Source organism: Rissa tridactyla, chromosome 9, assembly GCF_028500815.1.
Source record: "Rissa tridactyla isolate bRisTri1 chromosome 9, bRisTri1.patW.cur.20221130, whole genome shotgun sequence".
In the NCBI taxonomy this organism is placed as follows: domain Eukaryota; kingdom Metazoa; phylum Chordata; class Aves; order Charadriiformes; family Laridae; genus Rissa; species Rissa tridactyla.
In genome coordinates, this window is record NC_071474.1 from 43502941 (window position 1) to 43518587 (window position 15647).

At 59.6% G+C, this 15647-nt stretch overlaps 3 protein-coding genes across 4 annotated transcripts in view; 1 reads left to right on the forward strand and 2 right to left on the reverse strand.

The window, feature by feature from the left end:
- Window positions 1–1096: 1096 nt before the first annotated feature.
- PRRG3 (proline rich and Gla domain 3) lies at window positions 1097–11580 on the reverse strand. 2 transcript variants are annotated; one of them, XR_008468447.1, is made up of 4 exons: window positions 11530–11580; window positions 8110–8159; window positions 7276–7453; window positions 5948–6358 (listed from the first exon to the last, which is right to left on the reverse strand). XR_008468447.1 is itself a non-coding variant. In XM_054214486.1 (3 exons), exon 3 carries the CDS (start codon window positions 2941–2943, stop codon window positions 2404–2406), a length of 540 nt encoding a protein of 179 aa, XP_054070461.1. In that variant the 5' UTR covers window positions 3475–3635; window positions 11530–11577; the 3' UTR covers window positions 1097–2403. The 2 variants fall into 2 exon arrangements, 1 of the variants encoding a protein (XP_054070461.1); XM_054214486.1 differs by lacking the exons at window positions 5948–6358; window positions 7276–7453; window positions 8110–8159 and adding exons at window positions 1097–2943; window positions 3475–3635 and having other exon boundaries at window positions 11530–11577.
- Window positions 9527–15647, forward strand: part of LOC128914844 (thymosin beta-15A homolog) — a 195681-nt gene continuing 189560 nt past the window's right edge. Inside the window, exon 1 of the mRNA XM_054214488.1 lies at window positions 9527–9533. The gene's annotated coding sequence lies outside the window, so the exon portion shown is untranslated. The remainder of the gene's footprint in view (window positions 9534–15647) is intronic.
- Window positions 11853–14652, reverse strand: RIPPLY1 (ripply transcriptional repressor 1). The gene is made up of 4 exons (XM_054214766.1): window positions 14644–14652; window positions 12292–12419; window positions 12047–12208; window positions 11853–11916 (listed from the first exon to the last, which is right to left on the reverse strand). The coding sequence occupies exons 1-4, from the start codon at window positions 14650–14652 to the stop codon at window positions 11853–11855; spliced, it is 363 nt and encodes a 120-aa protein (XP_054070741.1).

The window sequence follows — 15647 nt, forward strand, 5'->3', positions numbered from 1 at the left end:
CCCAGCGATAAAACGATCCGTTTGGGATGAACGACGGTTTTAAACACTTCTGAATGGGCACAGAGTCCAAGACCTGACCGTAAAAATCTCGTTTCGAAAGGGCTTAAAATAAATCCCACGCTGCCCTAGTCTTGCTATTTAAAGGGGATTATCTAAGAGGTTTAGGAGCACACAGAGGAACAGCAAGGCAACTTGTGCACCTAAATCCCCTCAAAGACCTTAGGAAATCCCTCCGCGCTTCACCTACCGACTGCTCAGGGCCCACAGGACAAACCCCCGCTCCCACCGAGGGGTGCACCAAACGCCCAGGGAAGTCAAAGGCTCCTGTCAGATGTGTGGGGTTCATTCCCAGCCCCACAGCAGCACACGCTCCATCCCCAGGCATGGTCCCCTCCTCACTGGGGACTGTGCTGCAGCCGTGCCCGGGGTGGGTATTGGTGCCATCATCCCACAGCTGCCTCCATCGCTCCTCAGAGCTGAGCCCCAGCACCCCCGCGAGATGGAAATCCAGCTGTGCCCAGTGAGACATCCCCCCTGTGGGAAAAAGACACCCTGCGCCACTCAGACAGTGAGGGTTTTTTAATAAATACCTTTTTTTTTTTGCACAGAAATATACCAAGTTTTACAGAATACAAACTGCAGGGATAATGACCGAGCATCAGAGACAGAGGATGCAGAGAGCCCTTCTGTCTCCCTCCGTTTTTTTTTCCAGGCTCTGACCCCGACGCTCGCTATCAGGTCTTCCCATAACCCCGATTTGCTAAGGCTGAAAGGCAGAATAAAGGCCTGGGAGGGGACAGACAAGGTGCCAGCAGCCGCAGACCCCTCGTGTCCTGCCCCAGGGACGGCCACGCTGGGCGAGCCTCAGCTCTGGGCTCTCCTGCTGTGAGAGCATCGCTGGGACGGAGCGGGGAGCAGGCAGCCGATGGACGTACAATAGCCTTTCAGTGCTGGTGGAGAGACTGGTGCTGGGGTGAACACCGAGGGGTGGCAGTGCTGGGAGTTTCTGGGCTACTCCTGGGGGGGGTGGGGGGGTGGGGGGGGTGGTGTTCGTGAGCACAACCCCCTTTTTAACCCATCAGACATGACTGGGAAAGGACAGCCCCGTTGCTTCAACCCCGAAAGCAGCTGCCCAGGAAAAGGGGACACTCTGGTCTCACAGCAAAGCACCTGGCTCAGCCCTGCCCTGGCCCCACAACTACCCGGTGGTCGGGCGCATCAGAGTTTGGTGCTGCTCCCGACCCACCAGCATCACCGTGTCGTGGCATGGTCAGTCCCCCCTCACCTCCACAGCCACCTCTGTCAGCAGGCCCTCCACACCATGGCCACGGCCACCAAGCACTCTGCCCACCAGAGGGGTCTGCGCGAGAGAGGGGTCTCACGTTCCCCTTCACCTGCTCTGGAGGACAGAGCCCCAAAGAGAGCGGCCAGGCAGGATGAAGAGGTTGGGAGAGGGGACGTTTGGCCCATCCGCAGTCTCCCTGTGCCGGCATCCCACCTCTGGGGCAGACACCAGACAGGCCACACTCCAGGAAAAAGAAGCACCCCCACCACTTAAAGCCATGGGACCACCTTTGGCTCGAGGTCAGAGATGGCCCCATCAGCCAGCTCCACCACAGCCAGACCTCCAGCTGCCCGGCACACCACAGCGGGAAAGCGGAGACCATCAGGAAAAGGACCTGCTACTCCAAAGTCACTTACCTCACAAACACACGAGCCTTTCCCCCTTTCCAAAGGGATCTAGGAGATCAGAGAGCACCTCCCTGACCGATCCTCCCTGATCTCCAGACAGCAAATATCACTACAGGCACCGCAGGATGGACCGGGCTCCCCACTCCCACCTGGCAGCAAATCCACACAAGGGAGGCACTTTCTCCCCAAACACAGAGCATGGACACTGATGGTGGGGATGGACAGAAACCCGCCGCACCCCTCCTGCATCCCCAACTCCTGCATCAGAGCCCCGAGCAGCAAAACGGGGCCCGGCGAGGACACGGGGTAAGGCTGAGCAGCACCCCAGGGAGGCAGCGAGGCTGTTTTAATCGTGGGAAACGTGATGTCTATAGGAGGGGAAAGTGAGGAAATCAAATGCACCATGGGGAGACCCCCGCGTTGAGCCAGGAACAAGCTGCCACTCTGCTCTGGCTGCTACAGCACTTACGTGAGCGGGGACTGAGGGGCAGGAGAAGGCTGGCCGGCCCCGGAGCCATCCCCGCAGCCCAGCCTCACCCCGCTCGGGGACAGCCGTTTTTGGTTAGGAGGGTAAGGCTATCGTGTGATGGCACCAGCTTGTACAGGTGAGACGGGGTGCCGACTGGCACCTGAAGGGGGTCCCGAGCATGGTGAAGGGAGGGTGGGTGGGTGAGCGTGAGTGTGTGAAGAGGCAGGAGGGAGGCAGAGCCGCTATTTGCCCGCGGCAGGGGCAGCGGCCACGATCTCTTCGTACTTGGGCGGCGGGTCGTTGTAGGAGACGCTGGTCTCTTCACCGCTGCTGCTGCTCTCCGGGTGGCCCGTCACCTCCTCGTAGGAAGGCGGAGGGGTGGCACTGGACAGTCTGGAGAGGACGGAGACCGAATGCTCCGGCGGGCAGAGGGTGCCATCTTGCTGGGGGCTGCCCCCAGCTCTGCCGTCTCCAGCCACCCGGTTGCTTGCTTCTCGTTGATACTGGGTTTCCCCTTGGCTTTGCGACCGCTCCCGGTATACCATGACCCTGGGCAGGCTGCGTCCCGTTCGGCTGGCCAGGTAACGGTTCTGGGCATAGGAAGGACGGTGGCGGGTGGCCTTTTGAAGCTGGCACCTCCAGATGATGAAGAGGGCGATGACTATCAGAAGAGCCACTCCCAAGAGGGGCACCACCACGTACATAGCGTCTGAGCGCTCCGTGCTGTGCCCGGGGTCCTTGACAGAGTAGACAGAGTTGGTGTAGCCCTTCCAAAACTCCATCTGTGGCAGGAACAGAGAAGCAACCATCATGTGCTGTGGGTGGGACAAGGGCTCCCTGACCACCACCAGCAATAACCACTGCCCTTCCTAAGTCCACAAAAGAGCCAGTTTTTCAGCCACCCCCCCCACCACTCTCACCAGGGCTGCCAGCATCTGAGGCACTGTGGGAACCAACACAAAAGATCACGGGAACGTCCCTCAACAGCAGCCAACAGCCCCCACACCAAGCAGGGAGAAATTTGGCTAACACCAACCCCAGCCTGGAGAGCCTGGGACGACACCACAAATTTCCCACACGTGCTGTGGGAGCGCCAGCTCGACAGGCAGCTGTGGGCAGGGTGTCCTGGCCATGCCCAGGTGAGGGCATTGCCTGAGAAGGGAAAGTCATGTTGGAAAGTGAGGCCACGGCATGCAGAAAAGGACAAAAGGAACAGGACAGGCTGTTCCCCCTGCGCTTTCCTTCTCTGCCCCCAGCTTGCCAAGGTGTAAGGCCTCACGCATCCACTGGGGAGCAGGGCAGGACAAACCCACCGTCTTCTCCTTGTTCTCGAAAACTTCCTTGACCTCCTCATAGCTGCAGACCTCCTCAATGCACTCCCGCTCGATGGTGCCCTGCCGGATCTCCTCCAGGAAACCGTTGGCTCGGGGAAAGCGCTTCAGGACCGAGTGGGCATTCCTGGCCCCCAAAAACACTGCAACACACAAGGCAGAGAGATGCTGAGCAGAGACAACCCCACACTGGCCTCTGGCTTTCCCACCTGGCTTCCCATGGGATTTTGGTGATACGGGCATCCCAAACGCCAAAAGCCCAGGGCTATACAATTCATTTAGCACAGCAGAGTGCCCATTGAGGGAGAGCACACCCAGAGGGGCGCAGGGCTTTTGGGGTCTGCCCGGAGACATACAGCACCAGGAGCATCCTTCCAGCAGGGCTGAGATGTTAGAGACATCAGAATCGGCAGCTGCAGACCACACGGGGCAGCTGAAGAAGAGACGGAAGGCTCCAAAAAGACTTGATTTTCAACCTCCTTCCCTTGACGGGATTTCACCTCTTTGCTGCAGGGCAAGGGAGATCCCACCGGGCAAGCTGGGACACAGAGCCAGACCTCTCTGCCAAGACCAAGATGGACTCAGGACACACAGTGCCTTGCACTTCATTCCACAGTCCCCCCCTGCATCACCCCAGAGCCCCCTCTCTTGCTTCGCACCTCCACAGCCCCCCAGGAGGAGGGCAGAGAGCCTGCTGGAAGCTGGTGTCCCCACTGCCAGCTGCTGTGGGGTCATGCAAGCTCAGGTGGCTTCGGGGTCTCTGTTCAGCTCCCAGACAAACCACTGTGTCTTCTCCCAGGCCCAAGAAGGGCAAACATCCCCAACACACAGCGGGTCATGAATCACTGAAACGGGGCTGAGCAACCTCTCCTCAGATGGCATCACATCCTCATCCCTACTGTGCTGAGGCCTCACAAACCTTCCTCTGCTCCCAAAGCCTGGGAGACTCTGTGTTGCCCACATCAGATCCTCCCTCAGAGCACGCAGTCAGGAAGCCTGACTGAGCAGGAACAGCACCTTCTTCCTGCAGGAGACACAGCCCTTTCAAAGCCTTTCCCTCCATATTCTGCAGGAGGGAAAGCTCCATGGGGTCTAAGTACCTAACAGGACCTGCAGCAGCACAAGAGAGACAAACAAGTTGTTGCCTAGAAAGCAGAAACTCCACACAAACCACAACCCTTCCAGGATTCAAACATCCCATGCAGGCATTTCATAAGAGAGTGTTTCCGTAATGCAGCTCAACACACTCAGCAGTAGGCTGGGACCTTCTCTTCCCACCCAGCTACATAATGATGTTGCTACCCTTGAGGAGGATGAATCGATTCACCTGGCTGATCCATAGAAATCTATTTACCTCCTTCACCCTCAGCCTCAGCCTTCCACTGGATCAACCAGATGAACAAACTCACACCGCAGCAACATCAACAGATGCGGGACAAGGAGGCAAGGGGACAGCCAGAGTCTCCCATTAGACCAGCTTGGCTGTAACACAGAATAAAGAGCTTGGTGAAGATCAAAAGTAATAGTGAGTGAAGAGCTACCAACTTCTTTCATTAGTACTGCGTCCAGCTTTGGAGTCCTCAGCACAAGAAGGACATGGACCTGTTGGAGCAGGTCCAGAGGACCACGAAGATGCTCAGTGGGCTGGAGCTCCTCTTCTGTGAAGACAGGCTGAGAGAATCAGGGCTGCTCAGCCTGGAGAAGAGAAGGCTCTGGGGAGACCTTAGAACCCCTTCCTGTCCCTAAAGGGGCTCCAGGAAAGCTGTGGAAGGACTCTGGATCAGGGAGTGTAGCGCTAGGACAAGGGGTAACAGTTTTAAACTGAAAGAGGGGAGATTTAGATTAGGCATTAGGAAGAAATTTTTCACTATGAGGGTGGTGAGACCCTGGCCCAGGTTGCCCAGAGAAGCTGTGGCTGCCCCATCCCTGGAGGGGTTCAAGGCCAGGTTGGATGGGGCTTAGAGCAACCTGGTCTGGTGGGAGGTGTCCCTGCCCAGGGCAGGGGGGTGGGACTGGGTGGTCTTTAAGGTCCCTTCCAACCCGAACCATTCTATGATTCTATGATTAGGAGCCTTTTACCAGACACCAGCAGGTTTCCTTCTGCTGTACCTTCCATGTATCCTGCTCCTAAAACAATACAGCAAGGTGTTTGTGAGAGTATCTGTAAATGTCAAGGCAGGGAGAAGATCACGGCGTAAGCAACTACTACTCTGCTACACCATCCCGTGCTTGGAGGCACTGTGCTCTTTTTGTGCTGTGTAGGTGCATTCCCCCCCGTGATTTATTAATGGCTTGCTTCAGTGAGAGAATTTGCAGAGGGCTGAACCACTGAGGTGTGAATGAAGAGCAGCATGAATGATGTGAGTCAGAGACCTTCCCTCAGAATTGACTTTATTATGCAGACTTTTTTTTTTTTTTTTTTTTTTTTTTTTTTTTTTTTTTTTTACAAGGACAACTGAAAAAGCATTTTCAAGAGGCACAGAAGGCATCTTGCAGGAAGGCAGGGATCGGCTTGCCTTGGCTTTTGCAGTTGAGGAGGGCTGTCCTGGCTGGAGAGGGAACAGGTTGGCCTGACCTTCTCTTGAGCCTTTCCGGAATGAGATGAAATTTTACAAAGACGCCATCCATCCTGCAAACGTCCCATCCTTTGGTGGAGAAGTCTGGCCTCGCCACCTTTGCCTCCCACCTTGGTCAGGCTGCGGTATCAACTCTCCCCTCCTCAGCACTTGAGTCCAAGACTCTTTTCAACTTCCTCAGCACACCTTGGGGCAACAAGCTTGGCCGCAGATCTCACTGTCAGGGTTTTCCATCCCTGCAGATACCAGTCACTCGACCCCTTCCCTGTTTTGTCGTGCTGAACTGGCCACTATGGTGGGAAATAAAAACAGACACACAGGCAGGCAGGTATCACGAGCAATGTCCCGACTGCAAGCATGCTGAGACAGAGATGTCTGCCTCCCCCCAAATCCAATTTCCCTCAGGGACCTAGAAATGGCAGAAAAGCAGCAACCAAGTCACTGCTCCCTCCCCTCTTTTGCACGGACAGTGCAAAGAGCTCCCACGTGCCTGGGGACCAGAGCAGGAAAACCAACGGCCTTCAGGAAACAAGAGCCTTGCCAACTCTCATCCAGCCTGGATCACCAGCTGACATGAAGAGCAGACAGCTGAGCAGGTACTGTCCCCACACTGCAGGGCAGAGGGGACTTCCCAAGCCCAGCAGCCTCAGTACTGACCCCTTTTGCCTCTCCAAGTCTCCCCACACCAGCTGGAGAACCGGTGCTCAGGAAAGATCGGAGCTTTAGGCAGGGGGAGCAGGAGCAGGGCTGGGTTCACCGCATCCCTGCTGGGTTTCCTGAGGTGCTGCTGGCCCCTGATGGCAGGCAGGCTTGGCCACACCGCGACCCCACCGCTCTGCGGCCTGGCTGAATGGCATTCTCTGCAGAATGACACGCGGCTGTGTCTGCAGAGGGACAGCCAGGGCTGCACGCTGCCGGGGAGCGCACGACGGTGAACGTGCTGACCACCACATCACCCTCCTGCACCTCAGGGTCACCACAAAGGGGATTGCTTGGCGGGGGACACTGCCACCACAGGGACACCTCCCACAACCAGTAGGTGCTGGTGAGCCAGCACCTGAGCTCTGGGAGGGAGAAAAGGCAGCAGTGGAGGAAGGCACGGTCCCTCCTCATCAACAGAAGATTAAAACTGCCTTTTAAAAACACTGCCTGAAATCTCTGCTCCCTCCCCCACCTAGCACAGCGCAGATAAGGAAAGAAGGCATACCTGTCACCCCTGGGGTCCTCCTCCTGCCCAGTGTGGCTACTGCCTCCACCTTCATAGCTGGCTCCGGTGACAGCCCAAGCAAATGCCGAGATCCCAGCCAGATCTCTACATCTCCCCGTTCACAACCGCCGGCCTCCTTGAGCTCCCATCACATCGCTGCATGCAGCCTCCGCGCAGGCTGCCCAGGAGAGCGAGGAGGGAGGGTTGAGTCCAGCTCTTTACAGACCACACGCCATCCTCCACCCTGCACCCATGCCAGTCTCAGCCCAGCTTTAGCCACTGGCCCCCAGCAGCCCCATCTGCCAGGCACTCCTTCAGGTGGCGGGATGCAGCGAGCTCCCAGTGGGGCCGAATTCGGCAGCTGCCCATCCACTGGGAACGCAGAGCCCCAGTGCCACCGGCCACACAAGGCAGTGTGGCCCCCAGGATGGGCAGCTTGTGGGATGCCAGTCATGGGCCATGAGGAGCACCGTTGTGAGGAGAAGTCAGCGCAGACCGGCAACGCCTGCAGAGGGGCCAGTGAGCCCTCAGGGAGGCTTGCCTTGCACAGCAAGCATCACGCAAATAAAGAAATGCTGCAGCATACGGGGAGTCCTGGAGAGGTCGGCCCTTCAGCACCTCCTCTTGACTCCCACCTTGCACAGGGGAGAGAGAAGCACAAGTCAGGCCGGACCTCAGACCTCATCCAGGGGTAACGGCCCATGGCATCTGCTCCCCACAGAGAATAACATCCCCGCAAAAAGCACAGGCACCCCTTCCTTGAGAGGTGGCTGCCAAACATCCCCCTTCTCCAGCACCACCGCCACCTCTCCATCTTGATTGGAGAACACTTACTTGCCATGCTGCCTCACTCGGCTACTGGGGGGGGGGGGGGTCCTGCCTACCTGCAGGGAAGAAAACAGGAGAGTCACTGACAGCTTAAATTTCCCCCCGCTGAAGCCCAAAGCCTCCACTGCCCAGGGTCAGATTCATGCAGAAAGCAGGGACAGTCCCTGGCCAAGCAGTGCCTCTTCGGAGAGCCAAGGAATCCTGCTGCCTCCCTGCTCATCATGTGGCTGGAGGGACCGGGGGGGCTCAGGGCACCCTGGGCTCTCTGAGAGCCTGGGGCAGGTTCCTGCCGTACTTGTGCTGCACCAGCCTGGGGAAGGGACGGGGACCTGCCCAGACAAAGGGAAGCAGGAAGGGAAGAACTGGATGAGGGAGAGTCCCCATATCTCATCAGTAGAGACGTCCTGCACGTCAGAAGCTGCTGGGAGCAGCCGGGTGCTCTTCCCTTCCAGAAGAGATTGATGGATCCAGGTAAAGCAAGTCATCCTGTTTTAAATCCATTTCACAGCCGTGCCAGTTCTACCTTCTGCAACTCCTACGCACAAGCTGCAACAAACAGGGCCATACTGTTTTCTCCACTGCCATAAAGCCGGAAAGAAAAGGATATGCGTCTCCTAAAGGTTGTTGGGCCAAGCTAAGGGCAGCACCAAGAGCGACAGAATTCCCTGCACACCCAGGACAACAGCTCTCCAGCTGGATAAGCATCTTTTGTACTTCAAAAACAGAATTAAACAAAACCCCACAAGAGTGAAACAAAGTCCTGCACAAGCAGAGTGTATCCCTCTCTGCTCACAGGAGGAGTTTCACTCACTTGTTTTTCACGCTTTATCTTCTCCCCGTGCTCGATGCCCCACCAATCAGACCATCCTGGGCGAACTTGTCTCCTCTCACCCTGTGTGACACCTTGCTGTGGCAAAGCCACAACTCTGCCAGGAGACAGAGGGGACAGGACTAACCAGCTCCTACAGGGATTTATTGCGGATGAAGGAACAAATGCGGTTAGAAACAGCAGGAACTAAACCGCATGCTAATCTTAGGTGCGGGACTTCAGATTATTCAAAGTTATCCCAAAAGCACTTGAATCCGTTCAGCTGGAGCGAGGTCAGGGACAGCACAGGGCCATGCACAGGGGTTGGAAACGCATTTCTGATTTCACGTCAAAGGCAGGAATCCAGACACGCAGAAGGGCCGGTGCACATCACCACAGCAGGCGCTCCCTCACCTCACCAACAGCCGCCTCCTCAGTAAATCTGGCACCTCTCCCCGCCAACAGCAGGTTTTCCTGTGGCTTTCCGAGGTTCCTGCACCACAAGTGGCACGAGGCCAGGCAAGCCCGGAGCTGTCTCCAGAGGCAGAAAGCAGTTTCTTTCCAACAGTTTGCAAACCTCAGTCTGGAGTTTAAGCAGGAGCGAGGGAAAGCGGCAGAGCACCGGAATTACACAGGAGGGGTCTGCCGCCTTCTGCGCCCCACAGCCCACACCTGGAGGACTCTTCTTGATAAATTGAGCACCCAAGCCCACTTCTCTGAGTGGTTCTAGGGGATACGAGAGCAGCTGAGAAGCCTCCGGATCCATGCATCCCCCCACAGGCTGCCTCAGCTCTGAGCAGGGACTACCTGACCTGCTTTTGTTGTCATCAGTTTTTACAAAGAGACCCAAACGCACAGGATAAAAAAAACACACGGCATGGAAAACTTGCCACAGTTTCCACACAAAACCTCTGTATTGCTCGTTGTTACAGGCATTCTCCCCCTTTAATAGACAGGAGAACAGAGACGCAGAAATAAGGATATACAAGACCAGATTTGTCAGGACCCCCAGCTCCATAACCCACGTCATACATCAGGCAACACATTTAATGCATCAGGCAGATTTTATCTTTAACTTTTTTCCAAGTACCTGTGCCAAAGCACCCAGTGCCAGAGCTCAGAGACGGTTTATTCCAGTGCAACAACAAACCAGGTCTACACAAGCCTACAAGCAGGAGCGATGCCTGCGAGAAGGGCAGGCATCCCGGATGCTTATTTTTATTTCCACACGCAAATTCCTAACCACCTCCGCCCCGGCGCCGATGAGCAGGAAAAGCTGGACCACAGCACACACTGACGCCAACACGAGCAGCATCCCTCCTGCCCCCGCGCAGCCACGCAAGCGGAGAGAAGCCTGGAGATGGGGGCTGACCCAGCAGGCGCCCACCCAGTCCCGCTGTGTCCTCCCGCCCCGCCAGCTCCGACGCGTATGCGTTTGTCTCCTCTATAAATACCCCATCGATAGGAGGTTGCCAAGGCAACCGTGAGGAGGTGCGAGGGATGCAGCCGTGAGAGCGAAGGATGCTGCAGTCGCACATTTGTGTCTCCCCCGGGCTCCCCCCATCTCCGCCCCCGCTCCCGTCACCGATGCCAAAGGAGGAAATCGTGCCAGTAAAATACAGTGGGCGTGCGCGGTGCCAGCCACCCGCAGACCTCGAGCGGGTGAAGGGGGGCACAGCGGGAGGCAGCACCTCCTCACCAGGCTGGGGGGCACAGCTTCAGGTCGGGGAGGGATCCACAGACGCCAGTGACGTGCCACAGCACGCAGGGAGGCTGCCGGCTCTCCTGGCATCACGTAGCCGTGGCTGCCAGCCACTCAGCAGGATCCTAGCAGTATTTGGGGTTTTCCATGCCAAGATCCACAGCGAAGGGAAGAGGCTGCACCGGCTCCACTTGGCAGGGACGACAGGGTCCCCGTCGGGTGCCAGGATGCCGTGCCCTCCCAAAACAGCCTTCGGACCCCATCCGAAGGCATGCAGACCCCACACAGCCCCCATCCCAGCCCCAGGCCCCTCCACCCCAGCACTAGCCCTGCTTTCCCCAAACCCAACACCAAATTATTTCCATTTCCTTCAGCTTTTAGTGTCACCCCACAGCAGGGTGCCCCCCCCCCAACTCACCTGCCCCATCAGCCCAAATGTGAACTTGCCCAGCTGAGAGGGGCTTTCCAGTCCCCGAGGAACCCCAACACTGCACCCCCTGCCCCACTGACAACCCCTGCCCCACCGCCACATCCTCCTGCCCCATTGATACCCCCTGCCCCACTGCCACATCCCTCTGCCACATCCCCCTGCCCCACTGACATCCCCTGCTCCACCGACACATCCCCCTGCCCCACTGACACCCCCTGTCCCACTGACACACCCCTCTGCCCCCACTGACACATCCCTCTGCCCCACCGACAGACCCCACCTCCGCAGCCCTCCTCTCCCCCTAACGCCCCCAAACCCCTCTCTGCCAGCTCCCCGACCCCCGGCCCCCACCTCCCCGGCCCCGGCCCCAGCCCCAGCCCCTTCCCTCCCCGCCCCAGCACCCCATAACCGCCCCCCCTCGCCCCCTCACGGCCCCTCGCCTCCGCCACCCCCACCCCGCCCCGCCCCGCCCCGCCCCGCCCGTACCTCATGGCGGCCCCGCGCCTCGCGCCCCGCTGCAGCCGCTCCCTCCCGCCGGCGGGGAGGGGAGGGGCAGGCCCCGCCCACGCCCCGCCTCCTCCCGCCCCTCGGCCAATCGCGCCCCTCGCAGCCAGCGCGCACCGCCTCCCTCCCCTCGCGGCTACAATAGGAACGCGGAGCGGAGCGGGTGGGCGGGGATACGCCCTCCTCCCCCAACTGGTGGCCAATGAGAGAGGGCTACGGCTGCCGGGACGTGCCGCGGTGCCTGCTGGGAGTTGTAGTCCTCGGCCCATGACGGCGCGACCGCGCGGGACGCTGCCCGGGCACCGCTAGCCCTGAGGGCCGGCGGCCCCGGGCGGTGCAGCCTGTGCCCGCTGCTTGCCCGCACGCTGCCTGCATGGAGGTGGAGGAGGCCGCTACCTTCTCGGTGCCTTCGCCTGCTGCACCGCACCTTCACACCGGCCTGCCGGCCTGCGGCAGAGGACCTGCCGCCATGTCCCCTGCCTCCTCCTCCTCCTCCTCCTCTTCTTCCTCCTTCTCCTCCTCCTCTTCTTCCTCCTCCTCCTCCTCCTCGCTGTCCGAGTCGTCGTAGAGACAGAGGGTGGCCTGCACTGGGAAGTTCTCCAGCAGCTTCTCCGCGACGCCGTACAGATAGTCAAAGCACTTGGACTTGGGCCAGAGGAGCCTGCGTGGGGAGAGCCGGGCTGAGCCCCCGCCTGCCCGCGGCCCCGCGGGGATGGACGGGGCACCCGGCAGCAGGGCACGTACCTGACGGGGTGGTGGAAAAACGCCAGCGTTTTGTCGGGGCCGCCGTCCCCAGCCGCCTCCTGAGTCCGAGCCTGAGGGGACACAGCTGGGGTGGGACATGCCCTGGGGCTCCCGCTGCCCCCTCCTCCCTGGCATGGCGGCCACGGGGCGCATGGGGACCCTGGCTGGCAGCAAGGGCATCGGCCTTTCTCTCCCACGTGTGGGGGTGATGCCCCACAGACCTGACAGACCCCTGAAGCTGGCTTCTCCTCGCTCCTCTGCCCCTGGGTTTAGGTTCTCATCCCACCCCCACACCCTCTGCAATGGAAGCTGGCATCTCCCCCCCCCCGCCTCCCCGCGACAGGCTCTTTGCCAGTGTAATCTCCCCCCCGTGCTCACAAGCTCATGCCCAGGCGCCCCGCTAACCCCCTGAGGAATGCCCGCCAGGCTGGGAACAGGCAGCCCTTTCAGGCCCCCGCGGCCATGGTTGCCCGGGGGGGTCTGTCTGGCCCTGCCCCGGCTAGGCTGCGATGCCCCAGGGCAGACAGGCATGGTGCTGCCCTCCAACAGTGCTGGGGGCTAGGGGAGACTGGGGCGAGGGGCTGGTTTTCTGCCAAACAGGGACCCCAGCCCTGCCAGGGGAAACTTGGTGGGGGGCACGACCCAGCAGGGAGTGTAAAACTCACAGCATCCGTCTCCTCCCTCCGCCGTCCGGTTCCCTCCTCTGCTCGGGGCAGCCACGGTCTCCAGAGAGGCAGGGATCTGGGTGCGGAGAGCAGGTTCGGCGCGACGGCCACCCACCCTGGCCTGCTCCCCCCTTGCCTTGCTCCCCCCCACCGCAGCCACGCACCCCCAGCCCCACAGCTTCACCCGCCTGGCTCAGCCCCCGCTCGGGTGCGTGGTTGGGGTGCCAGGGACACGCGGGTGCACTCGTACCACCTCAGCCCCAGTGCTCCTCGCCTGCTCCAGCCCCCCCAGCAACCCTGGGAGCCCCCAGCATTGCTCCCCGGGCTCTGCACCCCCTCTCCCACCCACAGCTGCCAGGATCAGGGGTCCCCCTATGAGAGCAAGGAGCCACACAGCCTTCACCCAAATCCATCTGGAGCCTTCCCCATCCCACCTCCCTCTTCCCTCCCCACCCTCCCCAGTCCTCCCAGCACTCAGGTACCTTCCCCCTTGCTCCAGCCCTGGGGCTGGGCGAGCACTGGCCACAGGCACTGGGAGCCCGTGGGGAGGCAGGCAACAGGCAGCAGCTTCCATGGTGGCAGTCAACAGTGTCCCCTCTGACGCTGCAGACCCTTGGCGAGGACACCTTTATAGCCCTGCCCCGGCCAGTGACTCACAAATTCTTCGGGGCAGGGGAGCGAGGGATGAGGGGTGCGGGGACAGTGGTCCCCGGGGTGTGAAATTTGTCCCAGTTGCGTAAACAGAGGGTAGGGGGGAGGCTGGGGGCGGAGGGGCTGCGATCCCTGGTGGAAAAACAAAACACAGAAGGGAAAAGTTAGACACCATTTGTGAGAAAATCCCCAGGGGGGAACAGGCGAGGGCAGAGACAATTAACAGGGATGATTAAGTGCTCTTTGTAGCCATTTGCATAAGGGAGGGGGGCGGGGGGGGGAAGGGATGGGGAGGGCTGGGGCAGCCTGATGGGCATGGGATGGGGACAGTGCAATGACCGTGTGATGGGACAGCCTGATATGCATGCCCTGGGGACAGTGTGGTGGGCTTGTGATGGGGACAGTGCAACGGGCATGATGAGGGCGGTGTGATGGGCATGCCCTTGGGGACAGGGTGATTGGCATGTGATGGGCAGTGTGATGGGCTGCAGTGGTGGCAAGCACAAAGCAACTGGGAGGCAGGTGATGGGATGCTCTAGAGGAGAAGGAGAGAAAACAGATGGCAGGGGTGGATCCCAGGCGCAGGCAGGACAATGGTCCTGCTCAAGCATCCCCGTCCTCTGCTCAGGGAGCTGCCAGACCCTGTTCCTGCACTGCTTGCCCGTGCTCCCTGCCCTCTCCTTTGGCTTTTTGAGATATGGACCATACCGGCAAGTACAGAAAAGCTTCTTAATACAAGGGTGCAAGGCTGACTCCCGCCCCATCCCTGCCATGCATCCCATCCCTGCCCGAGCTCTGGAGGCGAGGTACTGCTGGCAGACAGGTCACCTCCCGCTCCTGGGAGGGTTTCAATTCGGGACAAGGAAAGAAAATAGCAAATGGTCCCTGCTGTAGCTCTGCTATCAGCATCCAAACACCCCTGTCGGACCCAGCTCAGCTCTGAGCACAATTTGTCACCAGGGGCCCTCCCTGCCCCTCTCCATCTGTGGCAGCCGGCGAGCGGGAGGGGGCACGGGGCCAGCACAGCCCTCATTACCGTCTCCATTTGCTCCTCATTTGGGCCAGGAGTCTTAAAAAAACAACAAACCCCGCGGAAGACAAGCAGGGCCAGGAGGAGCAAACCGAAAGCCGCAGCTCACCCTGTTGGGCACCGGGAGTTCAACCTGCTGGCGCTTCACTGCCCCTCCGACCCCAGCACCGGTGACACAGCCCGAAGCGGACACATGGATGGTGGCACACGGTCACCCACCGGCCACCAAGGCTGGCCAGAAAGTGGCAGCAAGCCACAGACCTGACCCACCGAGGCAAACCTACCCTGATAATTAATAGACAACAAGCAAAACGAGGCATCCCAGCTCCCCAATCTTTCCCGATGCCGAAAGGGTTTAATTCTGCTCTGCACTAAGCCTCTGATCCAGGCTGAGATTTGCAGGTGGATTTTGCAAAGCCGTAGCTAAACAATTCGCAGCCCTTGATCCCCTGGGCCGGGGCCCCGGCTGCTCTCCCTGCCCCGACCAGCCACCTCCGGTCCCGGGTGACCCTCGGTCCCACACCGCGTCTCCAGCCACCTCCGTAAGTACCGCAGAGCTCTGGCGTCACCCTCCCGTGCCTTTTCGCCAGCTCCCCAAGGTGTTTCTTTTGCAGCAACACCCCTGAGACGGAGCGGGAGGTCTTGGTTAGTGCACAGGAGAGGAGACAGAAAGTTGGGAAACTTTGGTGCCAAGCATTGGAGGTGCCGGTGGGGGGGACAGGGAGAGGAATGGAGGTACTGGGTGATGGCAGCACTCAGCTGGGAGCATTCCCTGGGCGGGAGGCTGCTGGCTGCAGTGTCGGCACGGTGTGGTGTGGGCTCAGTCCGGTTTCACAAGACACCGCGGGAGAGGGAATTTTGAAACAAGGCAGAGGGAAAACAAACCACCCCACCCCACTTCACTGCCTCTGCCAAAATCCGCCCAGGGCTGCAGGCAGGAGATGGCACCGGCAGAAAAATCCCTGCTGACGGCAGTGAGCACAAGCTGCACCCCAGTGCGCTCACCCCTC

Coding starts and splice junctions, on each gene's coding strand:
- PRRG3 (XM_054214486.1), bottom strand. CDS start 2,943: ATGGAGTTTTGGAAGGGCTACACCAACTCTGTCTACTCTGTCAAGGAC.
- RIPPLY1 (XM_054214766.1), bottom strand. Junction 12,209..12,291: donor TTTTTCCACCACCCCGTCAG/GTACGTGCCCTG, acceptor CTCCCCACGCAG/GCTCCTCTGGCCCAAGTCCA. Junction 11,917..12,046: donor GAGGAGAAGGAGGAAGAAGA/GGAGGAGGAGGA, acceptor ACCTCCATGCAG/GCAGCGTGCGGGCAAGCAGC.